The sequence below is a fragment of the Cyprinodon tularosa genome, unplaced genomic scaffold (assembly GCF_016077235.1).
Source record: "Cyprinodon tularosa strain WSP-4 unplaced genomic scaffold, ASM1607723v1 ctg150, whole genome shotgun sequence".
NCBI lineage: Eukaryota > Metazoa > Chordata > Actinopteri > Cyprinodontiformes > Cyprinodontidae > Cyprinodon > Cyprinodon tularosa.
Window position 1 is genome coordinate 830185 of NW_024038332.1, and position 19363 is coordinate 849547.

General features: G+C 35.5%; 3 protein-coding genes across 4 annotated transcripts in view; all 3 read right to left on the reverse strand.

The window, feature by feature from the left end:
• Positions 1 to 3359, reverse strand: part of dctn1b (dynactin 1b) — a 45025-nt gene extending 41666 nt beyond the window's left edge. Inside the window, exon 1 of the mRNA XM_038279473.1 lies at positions 3244 to 3359. The gene's annotated coding sequence lies outside the window, so the exon portion shown is untranslated. The remainder of the gene's footprint in view (positions 1 to 3243) is intronic.
• Positions 3360 to 8644: 5285 nt separating this feature from the next.
• On the reverse strand, positions 8645 to 11743 carry LOC119779709 (N-acetyltransferase family 8 member 3-like). Its single transcript, XM_038279479.1, has 2 exons — positions 11597 to 11743; positions 8645 to 10513 (listed from the first exon to the last, which is right to left on the reverse strand). The coding sequence occupies exon 2, from the start codon at positions 10504 to 10506 to the stop codon at positions 9844 to 9846; it is 663 nt and encodes a 220-aa protein (XP_038135407.1). The 5' UTR covers positions 10507 to 10513; positions 11597 to 11743; the 3' UTR covers positions 8645 to 9843.
• Positions 11744 to 13911: 2168 nt separating this feature from the next.
• On the reverse strand, positions 13912 to 17032 carry LOC119779708 (probable N-acetyltransferase camello). Of its 2 annotated transcripts, none has more exons than XM_038279477.1 (2): positions 16925 to 17032; positions 13912 to 14762 (listed from the first exon to the last, which is right to left on the reverse strand). In XM_038279477.1, exon 2 carries the CDS (start codon positions 14753 to 14755, stop codon positions 14090 to 14092), a length of 666 nt encoding a protein of 221 aa, XP_038135405.1. In that variant the 5' UTR covers positions 14756 to 14762; positions 16925 to 17032; the 3' UTR covers positions 13912 to 14089. The 2 variants fall into 2 exon arrangements, with proteins under 2 accessions (XP_038135405.1, XP_038135406.1); XM_038279478.1 differs by having other exon boundaries at positions 16921 to 17016.
• Positions 17033 to 19363: the final 2331 nt, after the last annotated feature.

Sequence of the window (19363 nt, forward strand, 5' to 3'; positions counted from 1 at the left end):
ATGGAGTTTTAGACGAAAAAACACTTTAAAAAATAATATTGAACAAAAGGCTGTTTAAGACCTGGAAACAGATTAATAAGGCATTCCTTATTAGCACTAGTTAAATTTAGGGCTGCAACTATTTATTATTATGCTAATCATTTACTCTGATGATTATAGTTTTGATTAATAATCTGATAGTAAAAGTTTCCTTGAAGATTTTTTAAAGAGTTAAACCAGGTTTAACTAAAACTTTTCAACCTGAAGAGTGCTAAATAGGACATACTGACTATTGACAGACAAAAAAGGTTTTTTAAATTTTAATTACTGCTCTAAGTGGGTTACCCTGTTGCTCTAGTTATGTTGTGAATATGCAATAAAACAAACCGATTAGGGGTCATTTAAATCAGGGGAAAGTGCACCATATCTATTTCCTGACCCCCTGCACTGCAGTCTCCTGCAAACCACAGTTTAAATTCACTTTTCATCCTTTGCTAGTGTTAGCGGCTGTGGAAAAAAACCTAAAAAACATCCTTCATAAATTAAACATTTACAAACCCTGGTATTAACTAATTCCTAGCTTGAGCACAGCAAACCAGTTAAACTGGATGTGTTTTTTGTTCCATTGTGGTTGAAGTCCAGCCACCCAGGTGCTGCAATGTATTGTTGCAGGGTTGTTGCCCTGTAGCCTGCCACAGACCAAGGATTAACTGTTTTACAAGCAAACTGAAAGGCTGCAGCTTTTTCCAACTCTCTTCCCTCTGTTTGCTTTGTTCTTGTCTTTTTTTTGCAGTCGAAGCAAAAGCTGTAAACCGCTCGCTTGCCTTTGAGAACCATTGAAAATTAGGCGTACAGACTAAAAGAGGCTCAACGTTGGATTTGATGTTAAGTAGAGAAAACAGCCTGGCATGCAAAATGCTGTCAAAAGTTTGCAGTGGGTGAAATGGATGCAGAGTTTTTAGGGCGTTTAGGGACAGGAAACAAACCTCTGCAGTCTCTTTGCATCCTTTTATGTAAATTACGAAGAAAGGCAGAACCAAAACAAGGGGGGGTGCTTTAATCCTGCAGGAAGAGGGGAGGCGGAAGCATCCTCACCTCTTTCACAAAGGGAGGACCAGCAGATCACTTAAATCAAAGAGATGAAAGCCAGGAAAAGGCGACCTTCCCCAGCACTGTCAAACATAACGTCTCCATGCTGCAAAGCCTGATGAGAGCAGCTGAAACGGTGAGACAGCAGGAACAGAGGTGACTTTAAGGAGAAACATTATGACAACAATGTGCCTCCATCAACCTACTGAGGAACACGTCAGCCTCAGCAGTCAAGGTAAGGATGAAGAAAACTATGATGAGGTGTCTCATTTGAGACGGCAGTGCAGAAAAACCAAACAGCAGCAGTAACTTTAATGAGACTGATCAAAGTGGGATATTTATTTTGCATTTACTTGCAAACTTATTTAACTAGTATTTGTAATTCTGCTGTGAAACCATTTTTGTGTTAAAATTGGAAAAAAGATTTTTCAGTTTTTATGAAATAATTTTTTATGTCATTTGTAATCTCAATGGTGTCAAATATTTTCCTAGAAATCAACATTAATTTTGAAAATGTTGTATTATGACGACTGTACGGCAGATGTTTTTTTTCTTGTTCTTTGTAAAATACTTGATCTTGCGACCCTGCTAGCGCTTCTTGTCTGAAGCAGTAGATCTGGGCTTTGACTAGGCCATTGAGACATTGATTTCAATTGATCTAAGGTCTGTTTGGACGCAATACTTGTTGGCCTTTGTAATCTGTATTAGAAACGTATGGTTTTTCATGCTAACAGTTTGTTCAATCTGTTGGATTACGTTTTAACGGTAATGGAAGTGCACAGACCATTGATCAAAATTATGAAAATAGCAGAGAGAGAAATATGGATTTATATTAACTGATATAAATATTGTAATGCTTTTAAACTAATTTCTAGCATTTAACTGTAGCTTAGGCCAAATGTCATCAGCCTTCTGGCAGCTTTTAATCGATGGTCGACTCCTGTTTAGCTCAATCCATCTTATGGCTCTGCCTGACCAGCCTCTGTCCAACCCCTCAGCATGATACTGCAACCACTATGTTTTGCATATAGTTCAGTTATTAGTCTCACCCAATCCACCTCCTTCCTCTTGATTTGCTCTGTTCCTTCATACTTGCTGTAAAACTTGACAAGGGACAAAATATTGTGTTTTGTCCTCATAAAGAACATAATTAATGTTTGTTCTGTTGACAGATGATGTAACAGGTATAGCTGGAGGTGTATGAATCTTAGCTAAGTACTCTACAGTCCTGTCAAAATGTCTGTTTTTATTTATTTTTAGGACAATTCAACATCCTAGTATTTGTGATGATGGACGATCATTTTTGTTTGCTTTATATAATTTGGTATTTTCAATCAATCAAAATGCTATTTTTCCCCCTTTTTGTCATTTGCATGGAAAGTAACTGAAAACGTGTTCCTCTCCATGATTAAATAAAAGATAATTTCTGCAAAAACACCTCTACTTCTCAAATATAAATAGGTATTTATTAAAAAACAGAGAAAGGAGGTCATCTGTTAGAGACATACAGGGTCTGTGCTGTACTAAAACTTCTCTTTAATTGTGTGGCTTAACTAAAACTGTAACTTAATGCCATCTAGTGTGTTTCTCCTGAACACTGACAACATTATACTTAATGTTTAAATGCCTTAATAAAGATGAATTACAGTGCTACAAAATAAACAGAAGAAAAAACATATTAAGGAGAAATAAAATCAGCTATTTCTGATTAAATAAACGTATGCATCTAGCAGCCAAGTGACAATCGGGTTAAAGTGATAAATTAAATTAATCGGCAATTACGCTGTTCTGAGATGAAATTAATAGGATCCCCACAGTCCCCCGTTGTGGTCGCTTCATAAACATAAACTAATGCTAATTAAAATAAAGTGCTTTAGCCTTTTTTTAACGTATAATTATAATAAGAATACGAAATTGAAAGAATATGAACCTGAACTAAAAATTGGCATAAAAGCGACTGATTTAAACAGCGTTCATCGCGGCTGCTAGCTGTCAGTTACCCTCCCTGCAGCTGCTAGCACCTGTTAGCCTGCACTGGCTGCTTCAGAAGCAATAAAAAATGATTTAAATCCAAGAAAACATTTATTGTAAAAACATTTATCCGTGACAGTCGAGTTTATACATTTTACCCCTAAATTTTAAGTCTCAGAGGAGCAGTTGTTAGTTAAATCTTACCCGCTTGTGTTAAAAAATCCGGTTTGGTTTGAGCTGCTCGGAGAGCTGCTTCCATCAGAGCGGACAGAACCGGCTGCAGTGTCCGAGTTGCTGCCTGACTGGGGCGGCCTCACAGCTCCGAGGAGCCCGGGGACATTTTCAATACATAGAGACTAATGAACAATGTAAAAACAAGACAAAACAAGAAAGAACAGCACATAATGTTTATTAATTAAACAATAATTTATTAGAAAACCACAGGTGGGTAATGTGGAAACCAAATTCTATGGAAAGATTCCATTCAGATGGAAAAAAAAAGTGTCTCATAATAATGAGATACTATATTATTATTTTTACTCAGCTTTCTCATGCTGATCAGTACAGAAGATCATTAGGGCCACTGAAAAAGAGTGAACTGATTTTTAAGTATTATTTCAGTTTAATATGGGAAAAAAGTCAGAATTCTGACTTTAATCTCAGAATTCTGACTTTTTTTTCTTAGAATTCTGACTTTTTTTCCCCTCAAAATTCTGACTTTTTTTCCCTCAGAATTCTGACTTTTTTTTCCCTCAGAATTCTGACTTTAATCTCAGAATTTTGGCTCTTAATGTAGATGGGCACCATGAAGGAAGAGATGTGGGAGCACTCAGCTTCACTGACAAAGATGAGAGTTGTGTGAGAGGGCCAGTAACACATTGGTGGAAAATGACAGGATTAGGCGACTTTTTACGTGCACGAGAGGTCCCCGGTGATGCTATTTCATTAATGGAAGAACAGAAGGTGATTAAAACAAGAGAGCTACTTTAGTCTCTAAAACAGACATGGCTACGGCTTGATGCTAAAATATTTGTTAGCTGTCAGAATTCAGTCAGAATTGTGAGAAAAAAGTCAGAATTTTGAGATGAAAGTCAGAAATCTGACTATTTTCTCATATTATACTGAAATACAATTAAAAAATCAGTTAACTTTTTTATTTTTTTCAGTGGCCCCAATCCTCCTCCATAGCTTAGCAATCTTAGCTATCTCACAATTATGACATGGTCGATACTTTTGAGAAAGTTATGTAGTAATATGAAGACAGTACATCATTATTGTGACTTAGCTTTCTCATAATTATTAGATTTATAAGTCTTTCATGAGATACTCAGACTCATAATAAAGAGACACCATCTCATAATTATTAAATATTACCTCATACTATGCTATTATTATGACTTAGTCAGCTCATAATATGACATAATATCAAATAATAAAGAGATTAGGGCTAAAACAATTAATCTGATTAACTGTGATTTAAAAATTATTGAAATAATCGTCAACTGATTTAATAATTGATCGATTGTTAACTGGATTATTGAGACTGTAAAATATATTTTTAGCTGTCAGAACAACCCACTTAGAGCTCTAATTTCATAAAAATTGTAAAAAGGTATATGAACACTTAGCAATTAAGACAAAAAAAATGTTTTTTTCGTCTATCAACACGCTCTATCATACGGAAGAGGATTAGGGCCACTGGGGAAAAAAAAGAAAAGTAAACTGATTTTTAAATTTTATTTCAGTTTAACATGGGAAAAAAGTCATAATTCTGAGATTAAAGTCATAATTCTGACTTTTTTCCCATACTATACTGAAATAAAATAAAAAAAAATCAGTTAACTTTTTTTTTTTTTTTTCCAGTGGCCCTAATCCTCTTCCGTACTATCAAGAACTCCTCAAATGAAAAAGCTTTAGTTTCACCTGGTTTTATTTCGTAAAAATCCTCTTTAAGGAACCTTTGGCTATCCAATTATTAATCAGTTAATAGAAAAAATAATCAAGAATAATTGATTTGCAAAATGATTGTTAGTTTCAGCCCCAAAAGAGATATTTCATAATTATGACTTACTGTAGCTATCTCATGACAGATCTTTATCTCATAATAAAAGGATACAATGCTTTTTGATTTAGCCAGCCCATAATATGAAATATCAAATAATAAAGAGATACTATTTTATAATTATGACTTAGCAATCTCATAATTATGAGATTGTATCTCAATAAGATACTATTGTTGGGTGATCAAACGTCTTGTTTTGCCTGGACATGTCCCCTTTTTACGTCTTCTCTGGAGGGATAATATAAATCCATGAAAATTAGGGATGCACGATATAATCGCCCCCCTATCGGTATCGGCCTGTATCGGCCTTAAAACTGAATATCGGACATCGGCCACCACACCAATATTTAACCCGATATTTGATCAGCTTCTGAGATTCTAAGGTCTAAAAAAAAAATACTACTTCTTCTTCCTTAAAAACTTATTTTTTACAGACTTAAAAACTTCTAAAGACGAGGGAAAAAATATACATTAAAATATCCCAATATCTTCATATGCTGATATATTGCCATTTAAAAACACCATATCAATCTCTTTTACTACTGAAATATTGCTATATGTCATCGTTATGCTACGAAATCCCCCGAAAATTCACAAAATGTTGCCATATTTTTATATGTTGATATATTGACGCGGTATCGATCTATTTTACTAACAAAATCTCACAAGAAATTGCAAAATATCACAAGAGTTTGTAACAGAACGATGAAATTTCACGAGATTTTGAAAGTAAAATAGATCGATACCGCGTTTTTAAAAATCAATTTGATATCAGCATATGAAAATATATTTGAGTATATAATTTTGTATTTTGTGTCAGAAAAGGATAAAAAACTGCTATTTTCAATGACTACTTATTTTTGTCCAGCTTTAACATTGGTATCGATATCGGTTATCGGCTACATGAGTTTTAAAAATATCGGCATATCGGCCAAAATCACAATATCGTGCATCCCTAATGAAAATGTCTAGTTTTCACTGTTTTTCACGGAGCCATAATTGTATGCTTAAATAGACTAGAGCTTTGCACAGAATACTTCAGTACGGTATGATATAATTCTTGAGCGATGGCCTTGTTGGAGGCTCTAGCTCAGTGGTGCCTGACCCTGTTCTTCAGGAACCCCTGTCCTGCATGTTTGAGGTGTTTCCTTGTTGCATCACATCAGAAAAGAATGGATGATTTACAGGTTTCTGCGGACTTGATTACAGAGGAGGAGCCCTAATTTAAATTAGGTGTGCTGGAACAGATATATCTAAAACATGCAGGGCAGGGCAAAGGGTGTCCCAATTACTGGACAACATATGCTGAAGCACAAGTGCAGCTTCACGGATGTACTTGAAAAATCTTTTCCAAATACTTAGGAGAGAAGGAGTACCAGTCGATGATGTTAAATGTTTTGGCCAGGTCACCAATCTGAAGAGTTTCCTAGAAAGGTGTAACAGTGATGAGGAGTTCAGTGGCCTGCAGATACCCCAGAAGGGGAACAAATATTTTGAAAAGGCAAAAAGTAGAGCATGTTACTCAGAACAATGAAGATTTCACAGTTTGTCTTTGCAATTGCATCTCATGATGCACATTTTGAGTGGGTTTTACAGATTTTTTTTTTTTTTTTTACTACAGAAGTTATTTTTCTACCACAGAAGTATAATAAAGCATGTTCATTAACCTCTGAGAAGCTTGTCTGAATTTGTCTCAAGGCTGGGCCAAGTGTCCTCTTTTTTGAAAATATGGTCACCATATTGCTTAATTATGAAATAGCTATTTTATAATCATATGATCTCCAATTTGTGTTCACCCAGCACTTCAGGAGACTGATAAGTTTTTGTGTCCTGAAGAAATGGTGTGATGCTTGTAAACTATAGGTAAGGTATTGATTTCCCGGTGTCAAACCTTTGACATCGGGAAATCTTATTATTAAATATATGTTCAATAGATTAGATAATGCATTTTCTAGCATGGAACAAAGGAAGCCCAAAATGAATTGGACAAATAAATCCCAAAACGTAACAGTTATACAAACCAATAAATCATACTAATTTTTAAATATCACAATTAAGAGTCATAATTATGGGATACCATCTCATAATTATGAGACACAGATTAAATTTTTGTATAAGATTGGCAGAATCAGACTGGGAAAAGTCCTCTATACACCTTATCTGTTAACTTTTACCATATATACAAACTATTTTTGTTTTTTTAAGCAAGACAACAAAAGCACCTAAAATACAAAAAAAAAATTGTTTTTATTAGTAGAAAAAAAAGCCATCCAAGCCAACCTGGCAATACAAATAGTGAGTTTCTCACTAAACTTACTGTAACTGCATGTTACTGGAGCAAATAGCTTTGTTCCATGACCCTTTTACATTGACTTCTTAGCAGAATTCTTGTTATTTTGACACACTGGAAGGTTTTCCAGCATATACACGTTCAAATTCAAATGTTAAACCCCAGACTTTGACTAGTCCATTCCATAAAACATATTAAAAGCTGGGCTTGTGGTTGTATTTACGATAATTTCCCTGTTCTATAACTAAATGTGTCTAAGCTTATAGGCATTAACTGATAATTAGGCAGTTGAACTGAGCAGAGTAGCCCCAGACCATAACATCTGACTTATGCTCTGATCGTCTATCAGTGAAGTGCTGTTATTTCTATATCAACTTTAACAACACATTTTTATCTTGGACCACATATTTCTACACTATCCTGAGGATCATTAGTTTCTATTAAGATGGGGCTTTGCAATTTTAATTCTCAGCCTTAGCTTTTGTTTTGAAAGCGATTATAGATTTTATAAACTTCAAAAACAAAATTGGACCTAAAACAGGGTTGAGCTTGACATCTTCCTTAGAGTCAGGTTCCTACTTCAAGTTAAACATGGAACCCAGCAGAAGTGGCCAATTTATGCCTATTTACCAATTAAATACCAAACAACGCTAACAGTTACCACAGCTCTGAGGACTGTTGTTCAAGAATATTTAACAGCTATACAGAACTGTTGTATTCTGATGTTAGAAGCATGAGCATGAAAATCAAACCCAAGGGCAGTCATGGTTGGATGCCATTACCACTCATGCTGAAAAGCTGCTAAGCATTTGATCTAACCTGCTGGGTCTACTTAGGCAAAAAATGTCTCAACCAGTTTGAATAGTGTTTGATAACTAGGATGCATTTGGAAGTTCTATATTTGACCTGGAATTTGTCAGTATGACTCCTTTGAAATGACTTTAGTCATAAAACCCCTTTTAGATGATTTTTGTTGTAAACAAACATACATCGGTTTGGTTCTTTTAAGAATCTGCTTCACTCATTTTACCTAAAATGACTTTTAATCATCCCTCAAGTATTCTCCAAACCAGAACCCTGGTTTGAAACTCAGGAAACTTAGTGAAGAAAACTCATCAATGGCTAAATGCACAAACTCATTTGCTCTTTTACCGTCAGCATGATTCCAGTTCATGATAGAACATCAGAAACTTAACTAATCAACCTGATCATAAGAAGCAAAATAAACCTCTTTAAATTACATAAGGGAAAAACATGTTTTAAAACATATTTTAATGAAAATCAAATAAGAGTGAAGAATGAAATGCTCATCCTGACTGAACAGGTTCCAAAAAGTAAGCATTGGGGATTCATATTTTAAAATATATTCATGAACATCAGTCTACATACAACCTTGAAACTCCCCTTAAAGTGCATTCAGACCGAGCACGGTGACGGCAGTGATTTCTGAATAGCTGTGGGGAGTTCACCGCTCTGCATTTCAGATGCAGTGTTTACTTCCCGCACCGCATAATCAAGGAGGAGCAGCTAGAGCAGCGTGAAGCTGAGACCCCAACCACATGAAAACATTTTACAAATAGACTGAATAGTTAGTGGTTCCTTAGTGCATATTTCTGCAGTAAAAAAATCATAATTTGTAAAAATGAATAAATAAAATAAAGATCATATGTGCTACTTCTGTTTCAGATATTAATTTTTTTAGATCATCCAGACATCAACTATCCCCCCCATTATGCTCTGAAATGAATAAAAATGATCTACTTTTTCAGTGCCTCTTGATTTCTGCAGGTAAAACTGTCATTTGTGCTGATTTGGTTTCAAAGATAGAATTATATTTAATTTGGGCCAATGATGTTGCCGTCCCAGCAGACATCCAGAATATTATATATTATTGCATAACATCTTATGTCATTCCTCTGCTGGCATTGAATATAACAGTGTTTACCTTATGGTGGAATGATTGTTTCACAGTTTTCTGTAATTTATCAGCCTCCCAGATATTTAGGTTTAAAGCTGAAATTGTTGCTCCTATCCTGTCAAGATCTTGTGGCATTTTACAATAAAAGCACAGCTGTAACTTGAAAAGAGTCCACTTTGGTTCATCCAGAGCCAATCCGATGGTGGTCGGATTCGGCGGTACTTTCTTGTAAATCTACCCGTGCAGAGAGAATCAATGATGGAAAGTGGACAGTGACAGACTGGGCTCTGTGCTGGAGGTAAGGTAGGACAACCTGCAGTCCTTCTAAGACTAAATTAAAACTGTCGCTTACTGCCGACACCCAGTCTGTGTTAATGGACTTTTAGAGGATTTTTTTTAGTTACAGCATTGATAAACTGAAAATTATCAATCTCTGGGGTGTTTGTACTGCAGTAGTGGTGTGGAAACGGCTTTCTTTGTTCATCTTGGTATGTATTAATGGTTTTGGTCCACATCAGATTTTGTTCGTGTCCCCTATTTTTGCTGCAAATCCAGTCTGTACTCCAACAGCGTAAAGTTTAAGATTTTAGCCGGTAACTCTGGCACAACGAACTCTCTCGTCTTTGTGTAACCCATGTGTTCGTACAGCTTCTGAGCATCAGTCTGCACCACTGAGGTGTAAAGGATGACGGCTGCAAAACCTCTCTCTTGAGTGAATTCCGCTACCGTCCGACATAGAGCCTTGGCGATTCCCATCCCTCGATGACTGCGCCGCACCGACATGCGCTTCAGCTCCAAACACGCGTGTGCATTCTCAGCAGGGAGGCAGGCCACCGTCCCGACCACCTGGCCCTCGCTTTCGGCCACCCAGAAACAGGACTCCTTCTGCTGCAGGTAGGTCTGGCCGATGTTGTTGAGGTCCTTACTGAGGCATGTTTCTATGTATTTGTTAAACATGTAGACGACCATCTGTCGGACTCCAGCCAGGAAGAGCGTGAGAGCCAGGATGGGTAGCAAGAAGGACTTGGAGCTGGTGATGAGAGCGCAGAAGGAGCACATGAGTATCATCTGGGTCAGTGGCTGTTTTAGGACGTGAGTGAAGGACGAAGGGACGTGCTCACTCATCCCCAAGGTGAAAAGCTCCTTGACGCTCTCAGCATCCTCATCGCGGTACTTTCTAATCTGAATGTTGGCCATGGCTCAGCTGGTCAAAAAAGAAAAAAAATTAAGAAGGAAACATTAGGAGATTATAAAACACAATTACACTGCAACCCGTTTGTGAACAATTATATATATATAGATATCTCTCTCTATATATATATAGAGATATATAGATATATAGATATATATATTTTTTTTTTTTTTTTTTTAAGGAAAAGGTTGAGATTCTTTTATGCTGTTGTTTAGGAGTTTGGGTCACATATTGGGACTAGCACTGACATCTTTCAGATTTTTTTCCTTCAATCACAACTTAAATACACTTTTACATCCTTCTTTAGAGTATACTACAGTAAACTGTATTTCCACTCAGCTTCTAAATGACAGGGTAGACTCAGCAGATAGAAAATAGCATTTAACCAAAAAGCCTCAAGTACAAAAAAGAAGAAAGTGTCTCTTTTAACAGAGCATTTTTGTTTAAAACAAGCTTTTTTATTATTATTATTATTATTATCATCATTAAATAAAGTTTCTCCAAAAAGCACATTTTGTTCAAGTAAAACATATCATGCTGTAAAAACTACTCCTAAAAGTACTTTTGTTTTTCAGAAATGTACTTACATGGATCTCTTGTCTCCTTCTTCAATTATATAGTTAAACACTTCACCTTATCTCTAAACCCTATGATTTAATTTATAGATAGCTTAACTAATTATCAGGCTGCCTTTAAAGGGCAAACTAGATTTTATTTGGTTGAATCAAAGTACATTTATACTGCCTATATTAGAATATCCTTGTGCTTTTAAATTATAGAACACAACAGTTTGAGGTAATGATAAACCAGTTTTCACCTTCAACCACACCGACCTCTCTCGAACAAGGGGACTGAAGAACAAGCTTCCTCATTACCCAACAGTCAAATTGACGAGTCAGCATTCAGCCAACAAGGAAATAAAATAATCCGATCGGTGGATAATTTAACCAGAGAGTAAGAGCTTCAATAGCAGTCAGGACCAGCCAACTTCTAGCATTATTTTTAGCCTCAAGCAGCTACGGAGGAACTGACAGCCGCTGAATTTAAGGATTCTACACTGGAAATGAAAAAGACAACTTAACACAATATAATTACCTTAAATTTGTACTTGGAACAACATAAACATAAACCGTTTCTGCTCCTGTGAAAAATCTCTTCCAGGCATGTGCATAAGAACTGCCCAGTCTCTTCTTCTTCTTCTTCGTTAGACGCTACTTCTTCTTCTTCTACTCTATGTTGAATGGCGAATTGCAAACACCTTATAGGTGTATACCGCCACCTACTGTACATGAGTGTGTAGCTCTATAGTTCCACCTACTATATTCTATTTTTTATTTTTGTGTTATGTCAAAAAAAAAACAATGCTTTATTAATAAACAAAATTTCCTCCCTATCTCCATCTCTCCCTAAAATTCCTTTAATACTCCATTCTCTCCCTTTTTCCATAATTACTTTCCTCATCCTCTCTCTTTCAGTTGCATATTTAATGCAATCCATTAAAACATGATCCACATTTTTTTTCTTTCACAGCCCTCACATAAATCATTATTTCTCTTCCATACTACAAACAAAAACTAATTCAAGTAGGTATGTCCAGTTCTTAATCTAGTATAAATTATCTCTACCCTTCTGCTTCTTTCTCTCCATAATTTTTAACAATTACAGATTTTTTAATCCTATATAGTGTTCTTCCTTTCTCATTTTAATCCCATATTTTTTGCCGTAATTCTGTTTCTTTCATTTTATTATTGACTTACCTTTCCCTTTCCCGTATGGAATCTGATCTATATTCTTCTTTCCCAAAGCCGTTTTAGCTATCTTGTCTGCTATTTAATGTCCTCTCACCCCTTCGTGTGCTGGAACCCAACAGAACTGAACATCTATCCCATTCCTAAATTACCTAAATAAACTCTGATGAATTTCTAATAAAAGGTCTTTCCTATTATTTCCTCCTGAATGAATGCTTTCTATTGCAGCTTTAGAATCTGTACAAATCATCACCCTGTGCTGTCTAACCTCCTCCACCCACTGTAAACTAATAATAATTGCTACCATTTCTGCTGTGTATATAGATAGTCTGTTAATCTTATAAATATACATATATCAAACTCTGGAATTAATATCTGAATATCCCTATTCCCACATTTCCCTTTGAATTTTTTTAACCATCTGTGTAAATTTGCAGCTCATAATGAAGCATTCATAGGTATTTAGACTAAAGAAAAGTGTTCTGTTCTTTTTTATAAATGTATGGCCTCTTATTCATCTTCCAATATCACAATGTTATATATGGGTTTCTGAATAGTTAAATGTGTATCAAATGCAAAAAGAAAACTCTGTAAGTTTTTTTTTTTCTATTGTGTTTATAAAATATCACGGCTGTGCAAAGCTCTTTGAATGCAGCACAAAAACCTTCCTTTGCCTTTGATGTCTGTTGCTGCATTCTGATAACTCAGGATATTCAATGTTCAGATGGGTCTATTAGGCTTCATTATGCTAAAGTCTGCTGGTGACCCAGGGGGTTCTAAATTTATCAGATTTTGTCTCTGTAAATGAAAATTGGCTTCAAATGCACCAAAACATTAAAGGGTAACGGTTATTTTGAGGCCAAATACTAGTTATTTTTGATATGACACCCCTGATTTACGTCAATAGTTTGTTTAAATGTTCCTGTCTTTCTATTCAAACTGTTGCACATTTTTATGTCGTAAAAGTAGTAATGTAATGAGCCTATTTGTTGACAGTCAAATTTAAGCAGAAAAGGCTTTAGGGGTTTGTTAGAGAATATCTTTCAAAGTGTCACAGCGACTAAGGAACACAAAAAAATGGTCAGGGATGAAATTGGTAGAGTAGAGCTGTGCAATACGGGTAAAGAACATTTTTACTTTTTATGTACCGTATTTAATGGATTTGATAAATGTCTCAATACCCATTTTAAGTCAACTTCCCAGTATTAAATGTATTTGTTTAGATAAACAAAAAATAACATCAAAAATTAACAGCTAAAAATAAGTGTTTTTGAAAAAAAAAAAAAAAAAAAGACAAAAAAACAGGTTGCCAGTTGTGGCCAGAGGTTTCCAAACTTTAGTTGCCCCTACATCTCAACCTACCTTACCAAAAGCTAAACAAAGAAAAGTCAACTGCACTAAATTAAATACTGCCATTAAAAAGAAACTGCATTCTCCTTTAAAACAGAAAACTACTGCTTTTATAGTATCATTATTGTAATTTCAACTGTGCTGTTAATATTTTGTAAATGCCTAAAAAAATAGGTCATTTAAATCTATTACATGGTGCCCCCACTAGGGGGCGAAGCTCCAACTTTGACAACCACTGCCTTGAGCATTGATGGACCTTATAAAGAAGGGGAAAACTTAAAAAAAATACACACAAACACGCACACACAAAAAAATGTGTTAAATTATTTATTGACATTTTTAGATACAAACATAAGCAAATAAAAAAAATTAGGATAAAACAAACATAGCTGAACTGCTGAGGAAGCAACGGGTAGATCAAGTTGTATAGAAAAAACTTTAAACAAAGTAAAAACATGATAAGTTATTTTAAAGATTTTTGTCACTAGTTTCATTTCTCTTTCTCTAAGTCAAGCCTGTACTCAATCAGAGTAAAGTTAATGATTTTTGCAAAGAACTCAGGTAAAGGGAACTGCCTTATCTTCTTGTAACCCATATGTTCATACAGCCTCTGAGCATCAGTTGCAACCATAGAGGTATAAAGGATGACAGAAGGATAGCCTCTGTCCCGAGTAAAATCCGCTACTGTCCGACACAAAGCCTTAGCGATTCCCTTTCCACGGTGGCTGCGACGGACTGACATACGCTTCAGCTCCAAAAACTCAGGGGCGTTCTCAGCCGGGACACACGCCACTGTCCCGACCACCTGCCCGTCACTTTCAGCCACCCAGAAACAGGAATTTCTCTGCTTCAGGTAGGTCTCATCAATGCTGTTGAGGTCATTCTTTAAGGAGGCCTCTATGTAAATGTTGAACATGTGTACGATCATCTGCCGGGCTCCGGCCAGGAGGAGGGTGACGGCCAGGACGGGCAGCAGAACGGACTTAGCGGTGGCCATGAGCGAGCAGAAGGTGCACATGAGCAGCATGTGGGTCACCGGCTGTTTCAGGACGTGCATGAAGGACGAAGGTAGGTGCTCATTCATCCCTGAGATGAAAAGCTCCTTCACAGTCTCACAGTCTTCATTCCGGTACTTTCTGATCTCAATGTTGGCCATGGCTCAGCTGGTTGACAAAACACAGAGCTGAAACGTTAGAAGATTGAAATAGATTCCTACAGAAGGAGTTCTGTCACTCATTTTAAAGTCTCAAATCGGTGCTTCTTTTTTCATCGTATTATGTAGTAATAGAAATACGCCGATGCTTTTTCTGCAGATGTATGTCAGAATAATGTTACAGGTCTGGGTTAGTAAGAGAATTAATCTTTAGCTGAAATATGACTGTACTCACATAACAGTTCAAAAACAAAAAATTCAATATGGTCTAATTAATTTAATTTAAAACTGAAATAAAGCAACTGTTAACCAACTGTGGCAGCCTAGCCAATGAGAGTAACTTAAAAAGATAATGTAACTGCAAAAAATATTTGAAAATGCAATGTGAAAAAGAAAATGGAATAAGGAATTAATTTTTTAAATGTGCGATAAGGAAAGGTATTTATGGTCAGTTTATCATGTAATAATGAAGGATTTAATAATCAATTATGTAATATACTTTACTACAAAAAAAATCTATTAATCTGTCAATCCTGGGTGAGGTTTCCCATCTAATAATGGATAATTTAATAAACGCTTAAGCAATATATTTTACTTCAATAATTCTATTTTAAATGTACAGAGTTATAATAATAATTGATAATAATTTTTGTTTATTATCTCACATTGAAAAAAATTTACCTCTGCATTTAACCTATCCCATTGAGGAGCAGTGGGCTGCCATTGTGTGGCGCCCAGGGAGCATTTTGGGGTTAAGGGTCTTGCTCAGGGATCCAGAGTGCAGGTAAAACTTAAGTTTAACAAAAAACAGGGAGCATCAAAACCGAAATTATGCGAGTTATACCAATAGGCAAGTAAAAGTTTAAGGTTTGCAGATAACTTAGATTTAGACAAATCTTTTTTTCTTCTCCAGAAAAAACATAATGTTCCATTAAAGCAAAAATATCAGATTGGTTTTGGTTTGATTTAATAACATTGAGAGAAGTTTACCACCATAACATTGAGCTAGCTGGATGAGTGTGTGGCAACAAATGGGGGAGGGCCAGAACCACAGCTATAGAAAACCTGATTGGCAAGGGTCACCAATAACCTGACACACAACAAGAAGTTCCCTGACAATGTGCGTACTGTAAACACATCATCATCACAAGAGAATGGCCGACTCTCAGGGTAACAGAGAAACTGTAGGTGTTTCTTTGTTCAACAAATAATTTAAACCTGTTGTCACAGTAGGGGAAATTTCTTTAAGAAAAAAAAAAAACCCAAACAATTCAGTTTCTTTTCCTATTAAGAGATAGATTGCTTATCTAATTTCTTTCAACAGGGGAATACTTTTCATCAACAGTTGGAGATTAACTATGGATGTTAGAAACCCTATTCTGCACTGTATACCTCGGACCCGTGTCATCATATCACATCAGGGCTGCAACTAAGGAGTATTTTGCAAATTGATTAATCTGTTGATAAATTTTTTCGATTCATCGATTAATAATCAGATAGCCAAATATTCCTTTGAGAAGACTTTGTGAAATTAAACCAGGTGAAACTAAAATTTTTCCACTTGAGGAATTCTGGATACTGACAGATGAAGATGATTTTCATCCTATATGCAAAATGTTTAAATTTTTATTTTTATTTTTTTACAATTTTGATATAATTGCTGCACTAAGTAGTTTCCTCTGTCAGCTAAAAGCATGTTTTAGAGTCTCTATACTCCAGTTAACGATTAATCGATAACTAAATTGGTTGATGATTATTTTAATAATCAATTAATCACGATTAATTGTTTCCACCCTATTCCCTTTATAGCCCTAGAAATGACCCTTTAAAGACACTTCAGTCTAACCAAATTGCTAAAATGTTTAAACATAGAAACTTAAATGGCATTTTATCAACAATGACCTCCAGCAACATTCCTCATGCTCATCATGTGAGAAGCAGCAATGAATGTTTTAATAAAGAGTCAAAGCAAGTAACCATTAGCTCACATATGTTTCCCGCAATTTCTAAAATTAAACCCAAAGACAAATTACAAATAAGAATTAAGCAATGAAAACAGTTACATTAGCTTATAGTAGTTAGCATAAACGCTAAGCTAACTAGGTTTCAGCGTCGAAATGGGTTCTAGAGGCTAAATAAAAGCAACATATGAAACTAACACAATATACTTGCTTTATGATGATGCCAGAGTCTTTTATTTTAAGGATCCAGCAGCCAAAGTGAACTCCTGGCCCCTCACTACTGTGGGGCTGCTGCTACTTCTTCTTCTTGAGAGGTTTTATGGCGGTTGGCGCTTTACCGCCACCAACTGGTGAGGAGTCAAGCAAGGAAACAGGAAACAAAACCCACCCTCAGAATGAATGAATGAATGATTAAATAAATAAATTATTAAATAAATAAATAAAACAAATTGTACCGTACTATTTAACGTAACCCAACAAAATAAATACTTAACCAAATTTGTACTCATAATTTCGAAATTATCTTTAAGTTACCGTCACTCTGCCAGTTTCTGATGCTCTTATTGGTTTTCCCCATCATGCTTTCAACCATTTCCCAGTTTAAATCTCTAACTTCAAGATACTTTTCTGCATCTTTCACTATTATTTTGATTTCTTTCGGTTTTCCTTGTATCAGAGCGCTACAATTGATCACTTCGACCATGAAAAGAACAAAATCTTTCTTTTTCACAATCAATGAATCTTCTTCAATTTTGGGACCCTGCTCCAGAGGTTTTGAACTTGTCATGTGCTTAACTGATGGTTTGGGTCTTTCCGACATGAATGGGATCTTTTTTGCAGCTTCAGTATATGTAATTCCGAGCTCAAATTTCACTTTTCAAATTTCTAATTATATGCAACAGTATGTTCCCCACCACAGTTACAGCATTTAATTTTAACTTCTTTCCCACATTTTTTCATATTCGTGCTCTCCAGCACACCTTCCACATTGTTGTTTTCCTTTGCATACTGCTGCTATATGATCAAATTTTTGCCATTTGAAACATCTTAGAGGTGGAGGATTGTACATGTTTACATTGTAGTTTACATTATAACCAATAAAAACCTTGCTGGGCAACTGCTCTTCTTCAAATTCAATTAACACAGGTAAGCTGTCACACCTTTCTTCATTTATTGTTGTTTTTAACCGTTTCACTTCTTTCACTTTTGCACCACTTATGTTTTCTAGAATCTCTTTTTCAGATTCTTTTAGAGCCACTCTTCCGATGACTCCCCTACTAATCTTTTCTTCTCTAACAAGCTGCACTGAACTCTTTTTCCCTCAATCTTGTTAATCCGAATGGCTTTGCCTGGTTAAGCGCTGTCTCTGCAGTTTATTAACAGGTCTCCACTATACAGGAGTCTGGCACTGCGGACTTCTCCTACAAGTTTATTTATCAATTTTGTTAACCGAACTGGATTCCAATCTACAAAAGAATCTCTCTGATTAACTAGTTTGAATATGACTTTGTAATCAGTTTGTTTTCCTGTGGAATTTATAGATTGTTCATCACTTGACTGTTCTGAACTTGACTATCACTGTGGGTCAAAGGGGAAAGCAGACGTCTAGCTTCCGAATCTTACCATAAGATCCACTCACAATATGGCTTCTTCAAGGATGTACGTCCTTGAAGAAGCCATATTGTGAGTGGCACTCATGTTGCAAAAAGAAAAAAAAAACAAATAGATGATGCTGCTAAAAGACACCCCATACTTTAAACTCTCCTCAATTCAGTGCTACAGATAATAGATAGATAGATAAAACTTTATTCCGGACTCATGGTCCAATAAATACATACATAAAATAAGACAAAAATAATTAATGATAAAAACCACAATACAAGTATCACAATCGACTAAAGAGGAACTTTAAGAAGACAGGAATACCAGTGTCTCCACAGCTTATACTGGTATCAGATTGCACTATGTGAGGTATCAGTAAGTTACAAGATAATATAGTTTCCAGATGCATTTAACCTACAAATAAACTTATAATTTAACTTTCGTCAAACAGCTTGTAGGGTATTGACTCTTACTGTGACAAACATCTCACTTGCACTGGACTGGATAATAATATGATTGGAAACAAAAGGGAATAATGACGTGCAAAAGACGCTATATAAAAACAAAACAATTATGCACTGAATTTAGATTTTCAATAACAAAAAACGATAGATTTAGGAAAATGGGGTTGTAAATAGGCCCATATATAAAAGTATGTTTTTAGATTTATACAACAGTAAATAAGGCAAAGAGGAAAGGGTTAAATGAATGATGTGGGTCATAGTGTACAGAGGAAGCAAGTTGGGTTAAGTTTAAATAAACAATACTTTATTAATCTTATTAGTGATTAAATGTGTGATAGTAGTAAACAAAATTAACATTATTTATCTTCAAGTAATGACTTTAAATAAATAATTTTACAGCATATTAATACAGTTATCAATTATATTTTATAGGAAAAGGGGAAAAAAAGCCCATTAAATGTTTGTGGAATCAGTCTCGTTGCCAGTAACTCTGAACTGCTGCAAAGATGAGATTAATCTGCATGTTGGGAAGAAACTCCCTCCTGCCCCATTTTCCTGTGTGCAAAAACAACCTTTCAATACAA